Genomic DNA, 21,458 nt, shown 5'->3' with positions numbered 1-21,458 from the left:
TTGAGCTAAGAGAGCTGGTGTTTAGCTTTGCTCCCTCCTGTCTCCTTTTTTGGTGTTAGTAGCATGGAGCTAAGGGCTGTGCTCTGGTCTCAGCAAGGGTCGCAGGCTTTGCAGGGGAGTGGGCTACAGCACTCGAGTTCCCCTCCCTGGGTTTGCACCAAGCCTCTGAACTGCAAGCCGCCAGCTTTTGTAGACGGAGCGTTTGTGTGAATGCAAAGCGTGTTAGGCTCAAAGCTTTTGTCTGTTCCATTTAGCAAAGTCAGAGTTACTGTGCTGCGAGCAACTGCACTGCAAAAATATTCTTATAAAATAAATAAATGCTGGAAAGTGCTGATGAAAACACTGGGAAGGCTTGCAGGTATCACTGTGAGCTTTAGCTTTGCTTGGATCGCAGTGGGACGTGAGCTTTGAAAGCAGTTCTTTTTCAAAAAACCACAGTGGAGTTGCTTCAATTTTTTGACCATTTGGGGAAATGGTCTCTGTCACCAGCGCAGAGGCAGTGTACTTATAAGGAAGTGCTCTATTGTTTGTTCCTTCTCTTTAGAGCTGCAATCACTAAAAAGCTGACATCTTTATGGGATAATGTGGTACCCAGCGGTGCCTGTGCAGACTTCTTGCAATTAAAAAAAAAAAAAGAAAAACAGCTGGCTTGTCTAAAGGTTTATTTTCAAAGTGGATTTTTCAGAATTTGTTTTTAAGGAGGAAGTGGTTTGGGGCCAACCATACGAGGGGATGAATGCTTTTTGCATCTTGATTAGCGCAGAAGTTGAGGGAGAGGGCAGCAGCTTGAGGTAGTCTGAGTCAGGCAGGACCTGTCCCTTTGCTGAAGAGTAACACTGCCATGTGTTGGGGTCCTAGGTGACAATTCTGCCAGAAAACAGCTTCAGCTGTGAGCCCTAAAAAGTGAGCTGTGAGTTCCCAGACTGCTGTCCTGAAGTCAGGGCTAATCGTGTTGGTTTATTTTTGGTTCCTGTTGTGTTGGGAGGGTTCCACCTTAAGTGGTTTTATGATTGATGTAAATGTTTTGTAGGTTTTGAAAATAGAGACTTGAAGTGCAAATTTGAGCTTAACTCTCACAAATCAAAAAGGTTCTAACATTGCTTGTACTTGAGGTGGGACTTTTGTTTTGCTCTGGAGGTTTTGACTGACTTAGCTTCAGTATATCTTCAACCTACACTAAGACAGGCCGAGTGAATCTGCTTTCTTACACGCTTACTGCTTTCTTACCCAGTCAATTTTAATGCAATGTAAAGAGCCTGTATTGCCCCCCTTCCCACAGCAGACATCCATTTACATTGCACTGGAAAGTCATGAGCTGAAGCACTGGCAGAGTCGTACGGAACATAGATGAAGAAATACTGCTACTTAGAAAGATTCTTGGAATAAGCTGATCTTCCTGCCTTTGCGAATGCAGTTATACTGTCAAGTGTTAAACTGCTTTTCCAGCAGCCAGGCTGCTGCCCTGCAGGACGCAAATCTCTTCATTAAGAATTTACACATCCTTACGATGAAGAATGATCTAAATTGTTCTTAGTTAGGCCCCAGAGAAATCTCTCATCTATGCTTCAGCGTATCCTCCGTACACCGTTTGCAGCATGCTTCATCCGAGTAGCATCAAGTCGCAGGACAGAGCGAGCATCGCTGAAACCCTGCGCACAAGCCACAGAGGAACATCTCCAGCTCAGCGCTGGATTGTTGCGAAGTGCGTCACTGAGGTTTTAGTCAATTAAGACTGTCGGCAGTAAACTCTGCAGCATAGCCGGGGACTGTGGGTGCCCTCCTTCTGCACACCATGACTGCTTCATGAGCCCAACTTTTCAGGACCTGCTGAGTCATCTGCGCTGTGACAATTAGGCTTGTTGTACTCTTTCCCTGGCTTATCCAACTTGAGGCACCTCCTGCCATACTGAACTTGTCAGCGTTTGGAAAATGTAGTGCCATTAACAAAGGTGATGGTATAAGCTGGAAAACCTCGACAGTGTTTGTGCCAATAACACAGGTGAGGTGGGTAAGGCTCAGTCCCAGACATAGTTCCAGAGAGCCCTGTGCATTTCTGGCTTAGTTACATGCTGCATAAGGCTTCCCCATGTTCTCTGCGTGGTGCTGAGTCTTCCTTATGTTTACTAGGCAGCTGCGATTCTGTTGCTCCACTGATGGAACTGACTGAACCCTCGTGTGTCTTTGGTTCTGATGCGAGTCAAATTTCCCGTAAATTCAAGGGCAGTCTTTTCTTGGCAACGTGATTTAAAGCCATTAGATTCACACTAACATATCTTCTCTGGCTTATGCAGATCCCAATCTCCTTTTCAAACTGCTTCTTCCTAATGGGCATTGTAGCGCGTAGGGAGTCCCTCAGGACGGTCATTTGCGTTTCTGGTAGAATAAGCCTTGTTTACAACCTGCTATCAGTGGCGCTGAGATGATACAGCAGCTGTTTCCCTTTTGGACTCGTGACTAATTTATGAGCTTTGATTTCTAGTCTATGAAGAGTTAATGACCCCAGAAGCATTATCTGGGAAACTATAAATATCCCTATGTATCCCATACAGACACTGTATTTGGTGTTAAGAGATCAAGAAGCAAAAATACCGGTCAGTTTTAGTCTAGGATTAGGAAATCCATCTGAATTTGTTTCCTCTTAGCTGTACCCGTCTGCAATAATGCCCTACATAGCAATTTGACAGTTTCATAACAATGCAGCCCTACTGGGAGGCGGATTGCTAAGTGGAGCAAACAAGTCACGGAGGTAAAAAGGGGTTGTTAAGGGGAGGGTTAAGAACAACTCCTGAATTAAGGATCAACCACCCTTTGAATCAAGGCGTAGGCATTCTTAGCTAGTGCAGAGCAATTAGTTTACACTGTATGGTTAGAAAGCTTGTCTGTAGTTATTCTGTCAAAAATATTTTGACAGATCTTTTCAGCTGTGTCAGAACTAAGGGAAAATGAAGCAGAGACCTCAGAATTTGGCTGTTAAGTTTGTGAGCTGTTCAGTTTAAGTGAATGTGTGGTACCCATAAAGTGAGGCGTTAAGGCTAGCAGAATCATATGGTAACTGTCTTCAGCCCTGACTATTCGTCCTGCATTGGCAGTGTTTATAAAACCTTTGTTGGAGAGAGATTACTAGAACCATGCCCAGTATTCAAAGTATGATCTAAGCAATGTATTATACAGTCCTGAAATAAGTTCCATTATTTATATTCCATACTTACATTTAAACACTGCAGAACTTAATTGCTTATGTTAGTACAACCGAACAGGTCTCCAGAAATCATTCAAAGCCAGCCGCTGCTCCAAACACCTCCTGGTAACCTCCTCCCTCAATTCCAAATATTATTCTACCTATTGTGCAAACACCTCGTCCTTTTGTAATAAACTAGACTTTTTAAAGCATCCTCATGGGACTGGCTTTCTCCAAGCTGTGTGTCTCCAAGCAGGCTACTAGTGGAGATTTGTCCATCTGACCCTCTAGCCCGTTGGACTGTTTGGTCACCCAGACAGTTTTTGCATATTCAGTACTTGTGATGTGAGAGTGGCTGTGGAAGGAGACACAATTCTGGATTTGAGGCACGTTTTTTTTTTTGCTAGGGCTTTGGAGCAGTTGCAGGACTGGTTGCGTGAGTGTAAGACTGACACAATTAGGTGAGTCCTTGTTGTGATTTAATTTTTTTAGTAGCGCAGCTGGGACCAGTGCAATTTAAAGAGCTGTGCAAGAGCCTTGTGCAGGGTGCTTAGTGTTGCTGTCTCAGCTCTGATAGATGTGGCCCACCTTTCTCAGTAGAGTTTTGGTGGTTTGTTGCTTTAGTACATCTCTATTAGCCTACACTTCGGTCATCTGGCAGAATTAGGTGGAGTGCAAGTTTACCAGATAACAGTTCCTGAGATCTGACCTTGAAGATTTTCTCTCCCATCAGCTCTTTGCTTGTTTGTCTATTTTATTTAAACAAAGGATTTCAAGGATTTGCAGGTTGCCATGAAGATGTTTTTTTTCTATCCCCTTAAAATTAAAAGTAAGGATTTTTCTTCTTCCTTTCCTACCTGTTATTTCGCACGTCCCGTTCTGCCTTCTTGCTTTCAGGAAAGCAAATTCTGAAACTTTTTTTTGCGTGCCAGTTCAGAGAGATCAAACTGGTTATTGTAAAATAGTAAACAATGGAGCTCGACTTGGAGGCTATGTAAATCAAAGCCTGAAATCCTGGCCCTGTTTCGAAGTCCATGGCAGAGTTCCCACTGTTATTAATGCTTCTGCAAATGCTGCCAGTGTTGCCGCTACCAAGAGACGCCCCACTGCTGTTAGTGATAGTGCCTGCTCGCAACACAGAGCAGCAATGTGAGCCTGGCTGGGTGGGGAGGGTCAGAGCCCGCAGCTGAAAAATCTGTGAGCAATTGAAAGCATTCCTGAAATTGGTGAAGTGTTTCTGAGTCTGCCTTTATCATTAACTTATTTTGAAAGGGATTGGACAGTCGACGAGGGGCGAGGGGGGATTTTTGTGTTTGCGTTTCAGTCTGATCTTGGATTTACCAAAGACACATCTATTTTGGCAGGCAGCGGCCTGGCGGTGATGCATCTCACATGCTGTCTGGGTTTGTTGGTGTTTTTGAAAAGAGGGGGCAGAAGAAAGCAAGCTACACCAGAGTTTCGACTGGAAACTCTGCCATTCTGGACGAGAGCAATGGCTGAGAAGTTGAACTGTTCCACTCCGTGCAGATCAGCTTCATAGCAGCCAAAGCTTTTTTCTGCCCTTTTCAGTTATTCATATCACTCCCACCATAACAGCCCGGAGGGGCTGCATTTTTTGTCTGTGTAAACCCAAAAGACAGTGTGTCCATTGAGTCTCTAGCTGTTTCTGGAATGTGTCTTAGAAATTGTTCTCAGCAAAATATCCTTCATTCTTTTCTGTAGTGAAGACTGAAGTGGCAGAAAGTGCATTTTTTCTTTCTCCTGTGCTTCCTTTACCCATATCTTTCTCTAAGTTAGTTACAGAAGATAGTGCTTCGGTGTGATTGTGTTCAGATCCCAATTGCCACGGCAGTGGAAACCCTAAGTTTACCAGTACGCTTGCTGCAGGGCTGATGGCGCTGCAGATACTGGGCTGTCCTTCGCTCTGGGGAGCGCTTTTCTTGATGAGAAGTGCACTAGCATAAGTGACCTTTTGGTTTTACTGCTGCCACGCAAGTTCACAAAAGAATTGCCTTAACAAAAATAGGCTTTGGAGGGCAGGTTGTGTGTATATACACTGCACGTGTTTATCTGGGGACTAAAAGAGGTTACGAAGGTGTGCTCTGGGGGTGGATGTGAATTTCTTTAACAAGTGCCTACAAGATCTGAGTATCTTTTGCAAAGAAAAGCAAAATGCTTTTCTTTCCCCCAAATCCCTTACATGCATATACCCTTTTCTGCTTTCTCATGATGCTGAAAGTGACCTCACTCATTTTTCCTTTCAAGGGGAGTTTTTTGTTTGTTTGTTTTTGTAGTGTTACAAGTCCCTACTCCTGACTTCTATTTTAACCAAGAGTGATCTGGCAGTCTGTGGATCTGGACTGTGTTTTCGCATGTGGTGCTAGAAATCCAAGCTCTTGCTTGATCATCCCTGCGCAGTTAAAAGGAGAGAGTGTGTTGGCTGAAAGCTGCCTCACAGCACCATCCTGCCATATCTGAAGGCATGGGCTGGTTTTCCACAGACTGGGTATTCCAAAGCCTTTCCTCCTGAAAATGCTGTTCAGAGCAAATATTTTAACATTAATTCTAAAAGCCTGAAAAGTATCTTCTCTGAAGCTGTTTGCATGCCAAAGTGAGCACTGAAGAAGACGATAATAAATTTTCTGTGAAGCTCAACTGTAAATTACTCCCAAAATAGCTCCTGTGACTGTGCAGCTCCAGGCCACTGCATCCATTGCTCTGAATGTGACACTTAACATCGTCGGCTCATTTTTATCATTATCAGGAACCTAGTTATAAAATGTAATGCTGCTGGTACTAGAAGTGATGATGTTAGAGTAAGTGACATACTCAAATGAAGTAATAAAATCTAGCCTCTTTTATGTTTTTATTTTAAGAAACAAATACCTCATTGGAAAAATATTTAAACAGTTTGAAGCTTGCCAAATGCATTAAATGGCCAGGAGAAACAAAACATCACTGGGGCTCTCATACAAAAATTCTTGGTTTTGGAATGGACCCAATTTTACTTATTCATCTGCTGCCTCCTCTTATTTGGGGCCAGTTCAGATAGTTTTGGAAACAGAGCATCTACTCCTGTATACATTCAGCTCAGGGTTACCATACCCCACCAGTGAGTTTGCTCATGAGAATGAACTCTGGTGGCTTAATGATTGCTGGCTCTGACTGGAAATGTGCAATAGTGAATTTCTTGCTTTTCTGTTTCAAAAATAGAGTCAAGGGACAAATTCCTGACTTGCACTACATTTTTTTTTAAATAAAGCTAAGTGGGACCGGACCTTTCATAGAAGTCAGCTCGAACAATGGGCTGCTCTTAGGTAGCCGAGGAGAATGAGCCTCACAAATGAATATTGATCTCCGGCAGCTGGGACTTGAGGAAGGGGCTGGGAGACAACCGTACATTACTCTTCCAGCTGTCAGCCTTTCCATGGCTGACTTTGTTTTGCTCGTGTATTTGTGTTTGTAGTACAAGGCGATATTGTTTTCCACTTGTGTCTGACATAGCTATACATGAGTGTGTGGATGATAAGGTTTAATAAATCATATCGAGCGCTTGGGTAGAAAAATGGTTGATATGGCTGCTTGGAATTTCATCGCACCAGGTAGAGTTCCTGATGCTGCTTCCTTTGCAAGAGTGAGTGGACAATTAAAATCCTTGGGGAACAGGCAAAGATGCAAGTTTTTCTCTTGGATTCATTTATTTGGTTATAGTCACAATCTTTTCCATGTGATGCTACTGTTTCATCTCCTGTTACGCACTTAGTGCCCAGCATTTTTTTTCATTGTGCTGGAATTATTGTTTTTGTAGAAAGAATGTGAAAGGGGATCTAGGAAACTCCTTCAGTTGACTGCACTTGCAAAAGAAATAGCTGAAATGAGGCAAAATAAATTATTAGGTGAGAGGTGTGAGCTGGACAAGTGGAAGGGAAGCCTATTTCTTTTCAAATTGAGATTTGAAACCTTTTGGCAGAACTTGTTAGCTTCCAGTTATGATTACTAAAATGTTCCATGATTTGGTATTTCATGGATATATTGTCAGGAAACTATTGTCTGCTTGGAACAGTTCAAAGGCTAACCCCTCTCTGAACTGTTTTCAATGGGAGCCCACTTCTTAGAACGTATTAAAATTATTTGTTGTACTGTTTTCCCTGAAACATCCCAAAATGCTTTAAATAATGATTAAGCAGTCTTTCTCTCTCCTCTCTTAAAGGGGTCATTTTGAAATTTGAGGGAGTGATCAAAACCTAGTATTTTCTGAATACTTGCAGGACTGTTCCAGGGCTAGGTAGACAGCAGAGGGTGAGGAGGCTTCAAGTGCTTGAAAAATAAGCACAAACAGGATGGATTAAATATACAACGCCAAGAGGCAAGGCTCTTGCTGGCTTCACTGGAGCAAGGATTGGTCCACAGCCATGGAGCAGGCTCTTCTGGGGCAGGTGGCAGTGTGAGGGGCTGTGTGGGAGCTGAATGAAAACGGCTCTGGATGGTTGGATGCAAATTGTGAATGAGCACGAGAGGAGAGTCTCAGCAAGTGACCACAGGGTAGGGAGCGAAGGCAGGTGGGTGCAGGGAGCCGTGTGGGAAGGGAAGGGAGAGTTTCTGTGTGAAGGCCTGCAGCAAGGAAAGAAAAGGCAGCTGAATTAAACAGATGGGATAGACAGCAAGGGAATAATATTGGGCACTGAAACAGACAACAGAAGGCCTTGGGAAGCAGAACTGTAAGGAGAGTAATCTGAAAGTACGAGGGGGTCAATCAGGGACAGATCGTTCTAGGGAAAGAAGTGAGGGTAATTGCCCAGTGCTCAGCTATGCTGGGTAGCAAAGCAAATGATCTGTGGGTAAAAATAGGAAGGTAATCATGTTTCAGCTGCTCCTCGGGCTCCCCATTCCTTGCACACTGCATGCCAGCTCTATTCAAGGAAGTGTAAGATAAAGGGCTTCACAGAGAGTACAGTGGGGACACGAATTGAGATGTTTTGTCATGAATGTTGGCTGAAGCGTGTGAAATGGGACAAAACATTTTGGTCCCTCCCCTTTCTCTGAAAGATACTGCTAGCCAACAGGTAGGTAGTGCGGTAGAGAAAAGCAGGTGCCAGCCATTAGGGCATACAGGGGATGAAGAAGTGTCCCTAAGTGTCCTCAAAAAGCCTCTGCCCCTAAGGGGGCTACTAGAGGGGCAAGCTTGTTGTGGTGTTTAGTAATAGGTATCTTCATGTAGGAGGAAGAGAGGTGGTTATGGAATGCAAAATGATTCATGGAACTAACATATTGTAACGCAAAAAAAAAGGATAGCAGCTCCAAGCATTAAGGGAGACACGCTGGTTGGAGGAAGCAGGCGCTGCCTTCTGCTAGATTTGTTCTATGAAGATGGCAAATGGCTAGAGATGTTCATTCTGAGGACGCAGCTGAGCTGTGAGAGATATCACTTACTAGGCAAACTAGGAACGCAAGTCTTTCATATGCCAGATTTTGACCAATTTAACTGGAAATTCCAAATAGGAACAGGCAGGAATGTGTTGGTTCAATAGAGGGCAAGGCCCTGCCGCATCTAACAGAAGAAAGAGGACCGAATTCTCGGAGTGCACACTTTGCAGACTTTGGCTAGAGTAGATGAAATGTTTCACACACATCTGTGTATAGGAGTAAGCCATAAGCATAGGTGTTTGGAGATCCATATGCTAATGTTTCTGTGCTGCCTACTGGTAAGGATGGTAAGATGAGGAGTAACGCAGTGTAATTTATTTCCATGTAGTGGAAGTTATAAACTACTTTTGGCATTTCTTTAGGCGAGACAGCAAGCCCAGCTGCGACATCAAATGGCAGAAGACAGCAAAGCAGAATATTGTTCCACTCTACAAAAGTTCAACAGTGAGCAGCATGATCATTACTACACACACATACCAAACATCTTCCAGGTAAGACTTGCTGGCACTGATCTACAGTAGCTCATACGCTTGTGAAAAAATAAAGGGATGCATTACATGTTGGCCCGATTCTACTGTCCTGTCTTATTCTTTGGCCATTTTGTCACTGTTAGCAAATTTTGTACGCAGTCTGCTAACCCAAGGGATGGAGAGCTTGGGTATGTAAAAGTGTGCCTTTCTCTTAGGAGGAAGGCAACATTGAATTGTCATGGCAGATTACGGTAGTCCTTGGAATTGTCACAGTTTGCTGTATTAAACTCTTGTGTCCATGCAGCTGGGGAATGAGAGCATTATTTGCATTGTTGGAGCAGGAGGCAGCTGGGCATCCTTACATCTGTAAAGCCTCACAGTCTTTATAACCTGTTTTGAAATCAGATTTCCCAGATATTTGTAGAATTATTGGGGAGTTAAACTCAATAGTGACTGTCAAAGGGCTTAAGCACGCTTGCTAAGTGTGTCTTACCATGCCTGAAGAAAGACTGTAGAGAAAGTACAAATCGGATAGCTTTTTTTGTTCTGACTGAAGATCTGAGTGTGTGCTTGGCTGAACAAAGAGATTAATGTCATAGAACAGGAGTTCTAAATGACTGTTCCATTGTAATGGGTCATGAGAGTCAAGAAGTAGAAAAGACAACCTCTTTAAGGGAGAAAATGTCACATGCTTATCATCTGATCAGAAATAACGGGTGCTTGCATAGCAAGCAAGCATTTTCTTATCCATAACTGTGGCTTCTTAGCTAAATGGACACCTTCTCTTTTGTTCACGGTATTTTAAACCAGCATCATGAGATAAATTTTCCATGGCATCATATATAAAATTCTTCCAGTATATATGTATTTATCCCTAAATCTGGTAAGTGCTCTGATTCGTAGGTGAGCATGCTTAAAGGTGTGCAGAAGTATCCTTTTCACTGCCAGTGCTCTAGGAAGCTCTATCATGTTCTCGTAGATGGTGAAATAAGGGAAAGAACAGAAATTCTTTACAGTACAGCTGTTAACTGTTCAATTTTTGCTTTTGTTGCTTGCATATTAGTGAAGGTATTGGGGATTTCTAAGTTATCAATACTCAGGAAGATTCCGGCAGTCTAATGTGAAACAGGCAGTTCTTGTTCATGCCCTTCTGTATCCTGTTTTATGATCTGTTTTAAGTGTTATACTACATCCCCTTAGCCTCTGTTCTAAATCAGAGATCCATGGAATAGGTGCTGGAGATCATGGCATTGAATCTGCCAAGTAACAGGGAGCATGTGTTGAGAAACACTCACGTAAACAATGTGTGATGTATAAGACTGTCCGTAAACCAAACATTATCTTCTTGGGGGAAGGGGAAAAATCCAATTCTTTTTTTGTTCCCTTGGATTCTCCAGTGGAATGAAAATGAGCTCTTTCACAACATGTCGCGGAAAATGGAAGAGAATTTGTTGTTCTGGAAATTACATTAACAGCCTTAAGAACCATTCTTACAAATATCTGAAGCTGGGATTTTGACAATTCAGCATTTTTCAGCATAAAAAGTTAATTGAAAAATTCTCAGTAATAGTAACAGATTGCTTATAGAGCGGGATTTAGATGTTTGAGGGAATGATACCACTTGCTGCCTTCATGAGAACAGCTGTCCTAGTTTGTCTATTCTTAAAGACATATTTAAACCATACATTTTAAAGCAGCTAGTGTTTGCTGGGGAGAAAAATGGGTTGAAACTGTGAAGCTCCTCTTGATATTTGATCTGAATGAAATCTGATGTTTTAGAAAATACAAGAGATGGAAGAAAGAAGAATCGTGAGGATAGGTGAATCCATGAAAACTTTTGCAGAGGTCGACCGCCAAGTGATCCCTATCATTGGAAAGTGTCTGGATGAAATTACAAAAGCTGCAGAATCAATTGATCACAAGAATGTAAGTGTTATATTGCTTGGATTGTTAATTGCTGTCTTTAGTACTGATCGCTTTGTGTATGGAGATTCAAATCCTGGGTCCAAACCACAGTGAGGGCTTCACAGTCATAGAACTAAAACAAATGGTAGGCTTTTGTCCCAAACTACTTTGTCTGAGGTAGATTATCTCCTAAATCCTAACATCTCTTACATTATCTCCTAACATCTGGAAATGCCACACTTTTTTTTCTTTTAGGAATATTCTTTCCTTTTGATAGGATAATGAGTTTTTGAAATATTGTTATTGAAGAACAGGCCTCAGCCTAGAATAAGGAAAATGATGAACCTAATTTGAAGTATCGCTGATTCTTATTCAGATAGGTTCTATATCTAATAGTCAGAAAATGGAATGTTGCAGGAATGTCTTCTTGTTACTCTTATAATAATAGAAGTATTTAAAAGTGTTGGCTACATAAATTATTGCAACAACCCTGGCAAAATTTCTATTTTAAATTGTTAAGTTGAAGAACTGAGACTTGCTAGCAATCTGTAAATGAGCTCTCACAAGTCTTGATTTCTGAACATCATTGTCGGAGTAAAAACAAGCCTTCCGATGAAGGCCGATGAAGAGTTGGGCCGAGCTTGCTGATGTACAGTTAGCACAAGGGTGAATGTGTTTTCTATTTTCTTTTCAGAATGATCTGCTCTCTTTGTAAATGAAGTCTCTGCTTGCTCTTTCAGCCCTTCTCATGGATCACATTAGTGCTTCAAATACAAACAGCATGTGTCTTGCTGGCTGTTTGAAATTCTCATACGTCTTTTTCACTGGAATCTTTTCTAAGCTATTCAGTGCCCAGAGCCTGGAGACTGCAGTTAATTGGCAGCATAAGCCTGAGGCTGAGGTTTTGAAATGAATCCCCTACTTTTTGCTCAGCAGTTGCTCTCACAGAGAGCTGCATGGGAAACCAAGGAATCTGAAAGTTACTGTTTTGGGGTAGGAGAAGGGGGAGCTGGGGAACAGATTCCCATGTTTGAACAATGCACCCTTTTGGGGTACAGTTCTTGGTGCTGTGTGGTGAAAATTGCATTGAGGAGAGATTCATTCTTAGGCCTACGTTCTGCTCTGATGTTCAAGCAGAGTCAGAGAAACTCACAAACCACTTAAGCTAGGTATTGGAACCAGCTTAACTACCACCACTGAATTTTGTACTCAACTTGGTCTCTCTTACACACAGGTATGTCAGTCTGATGGCTCACATGCGCAAGTATGACATGAGAAAAAGGTGTTTTGAGCATTGAAAACCAAGGGTTCTTCTGAAAACACCATGCTAACCAAAATGTATTTAACCAAATTTGTTACATCTGAACAATTACAAAGGGTTTAGCGTGTTGTGTCTGGAAACGGGAAAGTCCATAAATGATTCTTCTTTCCTTAAATATCATTAAGGAGTTTTCATCTCTGGAACAGAGCTCTGGAACAGAGGTTTCTAACCTTGATTCTAATAGAAGTGGCGTGCTTGTTCCTGCCTTTTCCAGGATGCGGGTCCTGCCACTTTATGAGGGTGTCTGTAGGTGCAGACAGTAGCAATTCAAAAGCTGTATCTTCCCTGTTTCCAGGTCATGTACTGCTTTGGCCAGTAATGCAGAGTCTTACAGCAGACCTTTCCCATCTCACCCCTTAAAATTGTAAGAAACAAGTTTCAGTTCTTAGCCTACTGTCAGAAGAGTTTCTTTTCTTTGAAAGTCCAAACTGAAGGGTTTCTCCTTTGCTCATCATTTTCGAGCCTGAACATTTTGGGATAGGAAAGTCGCTGGATCTGAGCTGTAGTCAGCTTTGTAAATGAGGTCAGATTCCAGGAAAGTTGAATGCAAGGACAGCTGGTGATAATAGAACTAGTACAATGGTGAGCAAAACCAAGAGCCTGCTGAGCAGGAAAAGCTTTGTGTGAAACTCTGGGCCCACACAGACATGTGTTTCCCAGCTGGGAGGAGATCTCCAGGATCTGGTAATCATAAACAAAGTACAGCATCACCAAACTTGAAATGTATGAGCTCAGAGACTAGGGTACTGACAAAAGGCAGTGATGCATCTGGAGTTCTTATTTAGCTCCTTATTGGTAGTCTGGTTTTATTTTCACTCTTTTTGTCCAGCTATACGCATACAGAGCTGCTGAAGAAGTGGAGAGGTAAATGAAAATTCTTTTTTTGGTAACTTCAGTTCAGAAACCAGGGCTTTAAATGGAACAGCCACAACTAGTATAGAAGAGGTATTGGTCAGAAAGAAAATAATTACAGAGAAAGCACCAATTCCAGTACTTTACCTTATGTACCACACTGTGAGTCAGCTCTAGCTGAAAGGATGTGAGAACCTGCAAGTTCTGCATCTTTTTTTGCTGCCAGGAAAACCTTACCAGCTGATGGAAAAGCGTTATTGTTTTAAGAAGGGGGAGGAGAAAAACTTGCACTGCATGTGTGTATCTCTGAGCTTTCTGATAATCAGTTTTTAGCTTCAGGTGGGTTTATTACAAACACAGACCTTTGGAGGGATTCCTGTGGCATCTGTGAACCACTGATTGCTAGCATCAAAATTGTGTAGTACTACGGTAAGTCGGGACGTAGTTCCATAGTCGAGCTGTAACTGCGGAGGTGCAGGCTGCTAGCAGCAGGCTTCCTTTCTACAGCCAGCTCTATAGGTGCTAGCAGGAGTCTGGAAAACCATGTTGTTTAAGGGCCCCTATTTCATTAGATGGTGTTGAGAACCAGAACAATATATGGAAAAATTCAATGATTCTCTGCGGCTTAAATATGACAAAGTTCTGCCTCATGCCCCTAGCAAAATGGCCAGTTGTTCAGGCTTAGTTAGGAAACTTGCAACTGTGCAAGTAGGATTGCTTTCTGCCCTCACCAAAGCGTGTGCAGCTCCCACTAATATCAATGGAAACTGGCTGGATATAGCTGGGAACGCTCGTTAGCCTTGTGTCTCTAATGCAGCTATAAATATGCTTCTTTTCCATGTCCTCTTTCTAATAACACGGAGGTCACATTGCAAGGGTGAGCTGGTGCCTGCTAAGTGAACCTAGGCAGAATTGGCTTCTGAAGGCTCCAGCAGCAGATAGAGTGAATTTGTTACGGATCTGGGAGTTCCTGTTATGACATTATCTCTTGGTGATATATGGAGCATGCTGCATATTTTTAGCTCCATTGTGGTGGAAGGATGTTTTGACGAAATGGAAGGAGCACTGTACAGTTAAGAAAAGAAAAAAAATGAAAGGCTCCAAGCATAGCATGAGATGCCTGTAAAGTATTGTATGGAACCTCGTGTGTGTTTGTCACTTCCTTCGTCGTCTTGTCTTCATGATTATTGTTCAAAATCTCTTCAAATGCTTATATCCACAAAAGTTTTAATGTCAAACTGGGATGAGATAACAAAAAAGGTGGTGTTTTACCTCCTTAAAAAGTTCTGTAGGAATTCTACAGTGCATCTAATAGATTGAGGATCTCAAGCCTTAATTTGCTACGCAATCCCCTGGATATTTTTGCAAAGCTTATCTTATAGCAGTGCTTTGCTTAATTGTGTCTGGCCTCTGAATAAGTTTATATCCCACTAGATTTTTCATGAACACTGTTTTACCCACGGACATGAGCAGAAGCTGTGAAATGCCTTCAGAGCAACAAGTTCATTGTTTTCCTCTGAGCAGAATGATGGTGCTGTTCTCTGGAGGCTAATGAGATTTTTCTGTGCTGTGGCACGATTCCTCTAATGATTTTAGAGTGAAAACTGTTAGAACAGTATGATATAAAAAGCTCCCTTCCCAAGAAGTTGAGTAGATCAAAAGTAGAAATGTGTTTTTTTTAATTATTTTTTTTCTTCCAGAGGCCACTAGATCTAAATGCATCTGGCAAGCTGAAGTCCAAATCTGCATTTATGTATAATTAATTGTTGGTAGGCCTGAAGAAGAAAAAAGCTTTATGTTGGTTTTGATTTATTTTTTCACTGCAGAGTGTACAGGCAGTGCGTGGCTGACTTGCAGTGCTCCTAGTGGCACCAGAACTTGAGTGCTCCTAGTGGCACCAGAAGGATACGAGGCTTTGATGACAGCCCTGGGGTTAGCAGCCACTGCAGCACCGAGGTGCCTGGCTGCTCGCAGGACCCTGGGCTGCTCCAGTTGCAGGATAAAGCTCAGAAGATGAACTCCTGCCACTTACTGTAGCTACGTTCACAAGCACAGACTGGTTAATTTGTGGCAGTGCGGTCACTGGAGATCAGTTATACAGGAGCATTTAGTGGGGCTTCCCAGAAGCTTGCTTTCACCTGCATGCCCAGCACTTCTGTACCTCAACTTCGTTACGAGTCACTGAAGTTAGCTGTTCAGTTACTGAAGGAGGATTTCTCTTCTAGTAAGTTAAGCTAACAGTAATAAGCTCCTTGTCATTTTCACCAGGGGACATTTAAAAAAAAAAAAAGCCATTACAAGGGGATTGTACCAGAACTTTGATTTTTCCATGGGAAACAAAACAAGGAGAAGAGTCGCTGGGTTGAGGTCAGAGCTGGGTTGAGGTCAGACTGCTGCTCGAGGAAGGTTGGAATGAGGAGACCTGAATTTGCTCTTCCTGAGCATCCTCTGCAGTTAGCTACAATGACTCATGCTGTAATGATAGCTGTGGATGGGTTGCCTTCCTGAATAGACTGTAGTCATCTTTTTTTTATCTGTTGGTATTTTAAGTAATGACTGGTCTCAGTGATACCTTTGCAAAAGGAACTGGCATTTTGTAACCCAAATTACGGACTATCTGAGAGCCAAGGTGACCTGCGTTATTTCAGACCTCGTTTTGTGTTCTGTTCTGAAACTGAGATTGTGACCGTTTACGTCCCCAGTTGCAGAATGTTCTGACTGACACAGGTGGGGTTTCATGTTGTTTTTAACTTCATTTGCCCCTGAAATATCTGGGAACATGCAGTTTTACACGGCAGAGTGCCTTGTTTTGGTGGGATGATGCTCTCTGTGTATATTTTTGAAGCATGTAATGATAGTGAAAATAGGTCCAATGAAAAGTGCCTTGATCTTGGAGCAGAAAGCGGAGAAACTCAACTCGGTCCCAAGTTCTGGGAGGGTGTCGATTTGCCAGGATGAGACTGGTCCCTGTAAAGGCTATTTCCCTCGAAGGCTACCTTGTTTGTCCTTGTACTGTTCTGTGGCACCAATTTGAGGACAGCCTTCATCTAAGGTATTTACCCTTGTACTGGATCTGTCCCATTTCAGGATTCACAAATGGTAATAGAAGCCTTCAAATCGGGGTTCGAGCCTCCAGGAGATGTGGACTTTGAGGACTTCACTCAGCCCATGAAGCGGACTGTCTCCGAATCCAGCCTTCAAAACTCCAGAGGGGATGGGAAGTCGGAGCCGAAGTTTGGTAGCAAATCCAAGGGCAAGTTATGGCCATTCATCAAGAAAAATAAGGTACTGACTTGCAAACTTGAGCTTAGGGCTAGGATGTTTGTAGTCAATAGCCTCTGTCTGGTCTAGTGAACCTGGCAATTGCAGTTTTTTAAAGAGAAATTTAGTTTCAGAAAGTGAATAACTAATATCTTACTATGGTGTTTTGTGCAAGTCTTTGGTTAAGTTTTTTATCTTTGATTATTTTTCTTTGTAATTTCTTTAGTTACGTTGCAGTTTTTATATTGATTTAACTTTGGTTGTCGTGTCTGTGCCATGGTCCATTCCTGTTCCTAACTCAGAGAAGCAATTGTACACCACTTCCGTAGTGTCACGTGTGCTAACTAACATTGTTACTTCGGGGAAGCTTTAATGTGGCATTGCTGTTTGACACTTCTAAAACTCTCCTTAGCTTTTCATTTGAGTTACCTTCTCAGTCTGTGCACTGGGTTCTGCAGTTGGGTGGCAGGGAACGAGGAATTTCTGCAGTTCATTCTCCTTTAGCATAACTAACGGAGCACAACTAACTGAGCAGTTGACTTTAAAGACCATATTAACTTATGTATCCATTAAACCTTTCTCATTTCGCTGTCATATTTTACACCATAATGCATGGCAACATACGTGTGGGGTTACCAGTACGTGGCAGGATGACTGGACTAGGTCAGTTGTCAGTAACACTGATGGAAGCCCAGAGCAGCTTCAGTGTTTTGATCTCTCTCTGACCCTCATCAAACCACTTCTAATGATTCCAGGGAGTCCAAAAATCCTACCTGATCAAAATGGGTCGTTCCTCTTGTGCTGATATAAGAGGAAACGCGGCTCTCTGGTGCTTTCATCAGTGTAGCCAGAAGCAAAAACCAGGACCAACTCCTGAGCAAATTCTTAGGATTTGTAAAAGTGAAGTTTGATGCACGTTACCGAGGTATGATTTGAAAGCAGGAAGGAATGTGGTTTGTTGTTTTCCAGATAATAGAAACGCTACTGGGCACTAAGGTACCTTCCTTATCTGATCCATTTAACTTCAGGTATTTGAAAGCTCTATCCATATGCATTATTCTGAGCTGTCAACAGAGTGAGAACAGGGCAGTTTATGGGGATAGTGCTGCATGGAAGAGTCTGCATGAGCTTCCTGTCCAAATACTTTGTGTTACTCTTCTGTTGCATCACTTACTAAAAACTTCCATTTATCACATCCTTCATTTAACACAACTCTTAAATACTGCTCTCCCCCCTCCTTTGAACCATGGCCTTTAATGTTTAATTAATTGTTTTGTTTTTTTTTTTCTCTGGATTTCAAATATTGTTTTTGATGCTTATTTTCGTTTTGTGTTTTATCTTTTTATTTTGATTTTTATTCTGTCACTTCTCCATCTCTTATACGTAGCTTATGTCCCTTTTAACATCCCCCCATCAGCCCCCTCCTCCTCCCCCTGCCTCTGCCTCACCCTCTGCTGTTCCCAACGGCCCCCAGTCTCCCAAGCAGCAAAAGGAACCCCTCTCCCATCGCTTCAACGAGTTCATGACCTCCAAACCCAAAATCCACTGCTTCAGGAGCCTAAAGCGCGGGGTAAGTTCTCCTCTGGATACCTCTCTTTCTTTCTCTTTTCTTTTTTTCTTGCGCTTTTATTGCACGTTCTGTTATGTAAAAACTTGTTTTGTTTTGTGAATGAATCCGTTGTGTTTTATCATAACATGCAGACAAATCCAATGAATCCCAACCTAGAAAGTCATTTGCAGTCAAAAACCCCACAATGAAACCACAAAAAGTACAGTTCCTGGTGGAAATGGCCCTTTTCTGGGGGGCGGTGGGGGTATGAAAGTGTGGTAGTCCAAAGTATAGAAGAGCTGAATTTTAATGTTCACATACAAGTCACAAAGTTATTAATTCAGCCCTGCATATGTCTGTGGCAGAGTAGGTTTAGAGAAATGCCGTTCAGAGGCTTACTGAAAACCTGATGCTGAAGGTTGCCCCGCTGTGGGAAATTTTCTTCTCTGCAGGGTAAATTCAGCTCAGGATCTCTGCCCAAAGGAGGGGAGGAAATTAGGAGGGATTCGAGAAAATAATTCTTCTGACTTCAGTTGGTGCAAGTTCAGGCATTTCCCTGAAAAGACCTGACACCACTTGATTCAGCAGCAGGAACGTCACGTCGCTGGGTTTCGTGGCCGAGAATGCCACAAGCCTGTGTACGATTTCTGTTTTGGAGACTCAGTCTTAGGGACAGCGCGTCAAGTGCTGAAGTGGTTGCTCGTTTAAGTCTGAGTCTTCAGGTCAAAAAAAAACGTGAGATGTGAAATATGAACAGATCCCAAGTGGAAATAAAGATGTTTATATAATACAGGTGTCCTTCAAACCGGGGCTGCCATGCTGGTGATGCTAGGGGACTGAATTTAACGCAGCCACTAAGAGATGCCAGCTACAGTTGGCTCTGAATGTTTGGGGCTGGCAGTTCCCAAGGACCTTGCCTGTGTGCCGTGGAGTTTCAGTAAGATAGGAAAATTTGATATGATTCTTGTAGAGTGCCTGTGAAATCCTGCTCCTCAGCAAGTTTTTCATGTCTGCCCTGTGGCCTCCTAGAGCAGATGATATGGATTGCACAATTTTTCAAGTGACCATAGAAAAATTAAAGTCCCACAGGGTCTTTGACACTGCAAATATCAACAAAATACCTTTGCATAAATACGAAGTTGAAAAACTGTTCAATAGCCAGTAATAGCTGCCTTTCTCGCAAATTGTGGAGGAGAGGCTTGAACTGAGAGCTTGCTTATAAATAAATAAACAAATGAACCATAGCTATATCAGTAAACTTACATTGAGGTGTTTGTGTTGAAATACATTTATAATAAATTAACAAATAAAATAATTCCCCAACAAACTCAGTCATCATGATTGTGCTGAGAAGTAACTACTGCAGAATTGCTTTGGCTCCTAGGTTAAGGTTCTTAAAACCATTGTTACAAAAATTACAGGAAGGAGACACAACTGTTCAATATCCTACAGCCTGTTCTAAAACGCATCTTAACAGCAAGGAAGTATAACTATTTTAAAAAGCCCAAATTCTGCTCCAGGGACTGCGCTGACATTTAGGGATGCAGGCTGGAGCTGTATGAAAGTAGCGATGATTTCAGTGGGGAACTTCGGTGGTTAGTCACAGAGAATTGAAAACACTGTCGTAAACAGTATTCTGTCTCGTCTGGTTACAGACAGGACACTTAAAAAAAAAAAAAAAAAAAAAAAAAAAAGGCAGTTTTTGGTTCTTTTCTAAGGAATTGTTATTTAATGATGTATTCAGGCTAGAATAATCCTAATAAATAAATAAATACATAAAAACCCCTAACCTTTTTCTGGTGCTTTTCACTGGGGAAGTGGGAAGTTTCCAACTTGTCCTAGGGCAGGTTCTGTAAGTGTACCTCCTTCCCTCCCTCGGTTGCAGTTTGGCTCACAGCATCTCTCCTCGGTAGTTTTTAAGGGGCAAAAGCAGTCTTTCAGTTCTGCTTCGGTACCAGCAGGCTTGGAGGGTGTGCTGGCAGTGGCTGTCTTCACGGCACTGCCATGGTGGGCTGGCTTCTGGTGGCCCTGTTCACAGGGGTGGCAGTGAGATGCTTGGGCCAGGCAGGCACTGCTGAGGGTGGGAGCTTATCTAGTCCTCCGATAGTGCCATTCACCGAACAGGTTATTTGAAATAATGCAGAATATTTCTAATTCAATTTAGAAATTCTAGCTTATAGTTCCCCAGGCAATTTGCAAGCTCATATTTCAAATGTACAAATTCTTCCATAGTGAGTATTTGGCCATATAAGCGATTATGACTAGTTGCTTTTAATATTTGCCTGAAGAAACGCCAACATGTGCTATCTGGGAAGTGCAAGCGAGTCTTAAACATGCTTTGTTTTAAACTGGTTTGTGTGAGAAGTGAAATAATGAGAATATTTTCCTATAGCTTTCTCTGGAGTCCCTCTAATTTCTGCTGACATGTTCATTACAAATGTGAAAAAGGCAGCTCTTGCTAAATCTTGATTTGAACCTTTTGTGATAGTCTCCTGTTTAGTTTCCTTCCCCCGTTTGCTACCAGGATGTTTGTATCTAAATAGTTTTCCGGCCTGACTCATCCAACAAAGTTGGTGGCCAGCGTTCAGATCTTCGTAGCTTTTTCCAGAGGGGCAAAGTCTGGCCACGGAGTGCATCTAGAAATGCGGAGCAGGAGAGGCTGCTAAGACCTGGCAGCTTGCTCTGTCTGACTTGAGAATTTGTAAAGTTCACGTTTCAAAGGTCCTCGGTGATTTGGCCTTTCAGACTAAAAGGTCACAGAAGTGCTTCATGATCTTCAGAAATAAAATTCTAACCAGGCAAAAAAAAGACAATCCTCCCCCCAGTCCTGTTTACGAGATGAAAAATGAGTTGTTGGCATTTGTTTCATCTGATAGGTTTGATGTGGCCCGTTTATAGCATAGCTAGATAACACCGTTAATTCTGCTTTTACAATGTTAAATCTTGTAAGATTTCCTTTTCTCAGTTTCTCTCCAACTTCTTGTCCTATGGCCAAATCCAAGAACATCTGCATTTTGCTCATGAGAACTGGATTGTGATCTTACCAGAGAAATCAGACAGCAGGAGGTAGGGAGAAACATTGCACAGAAGAATGGCACCTTGCAGTAAAGGCGGCCACAGGAGACTTTCAGTATTTAAGTAATTAAGATTATTTTAGATTATTCAAGCAAATTGTCAAGAAGCAGGTCATGGAATCATCGAATCGTTAAGGTTGGAAAAGCCAAGATCATCTGGTCCAACCACCCCCTACCACCAACAGTACCCACTAAACCATGTCCCTAAGCACATGTCCTGGGACTGTGTCAGGTCCTTCCTGGCTTTGTCAATAAACTGAGCTGTTAACTCCTACAAAAGGCAGTGTAACAATTTGTTTATGTCAGAGGAAACTGTATCATACTCCTTTTTTGCACGAGTTTAAGGAAGAAGTGCATGAAAAGGAACTGCTTATTGTGAGCAAGCCTAGTGGGTAACAAAAGCTTAGGAGGATAAATGCAAGCA

The 21,458-nt window shown here is 42.3% G+C and overlaps 1 protein-coding gene across 27 annotated transcripts in view; it reads left to right on the top strand.

Annotated features, from left to right (window-relative positions):
* Nucleotides 1-21,458, top strand: part of FNBP1 (formin binding protein 1) — a 95,939-nt gene that overhangs the window by 51,659 nt on the left and 22,822 nt on the right. For 13 of the 27 annotated variants that reach the window (XM_035341431.1, XM_035341445.1, XM_035341442.1 and 10 more), the window contains exons 7-10: nucleotides 8,965-9,093; nucleotides 10,852-10,998; nucleotides 16,238-16,435; nucleotides 17,799-17,981. In XM_035341431.1, coding sequence (XP_035197322.1) covers nucleotides 8,965-9,093; nucleotides 10,852-10,998; nucleotides 16,238-16,435; nucleotides 17,799-17,981 — 657 coding nt within the window. Of the gene's footprint in view, nucleotides 1-8,964; nucleotides 9,094-10,851; nucleotides 10,999-16,237; nucleotides 16,436-17,380; nucleotides 17,408-17,798; nucleotides 17,982-21,458 lie in introns of all 27 variants that reach the window. The other 14 variants (XM_035341448.1, XM_035341447.1, XM_035341446.1 and 11 more) reach the window with 4 other exon arrangements.

This window comes from Oxyura jamaicensis, chromosome 17 (genome assembly GCF_011077185.1).
Source record: "Oxyura jamaicensis isolate SHBP4307 breed ruddy duck chromosome 17, BPBGC_Ojam_1.0, whole genome shotgun sequence".
NCBI classification, from domain to species: domain Eukaryota; kingdom Metazoa; phylum Chordata; class Aves; order Anseriformes; family Anatidae; genus Oxyura; species Oxyura jamaicensis.
Note: the sequence above shows the minus strand (reverse complement) of the source record. Positions and strands in the feature narration are given on the sequence as shown.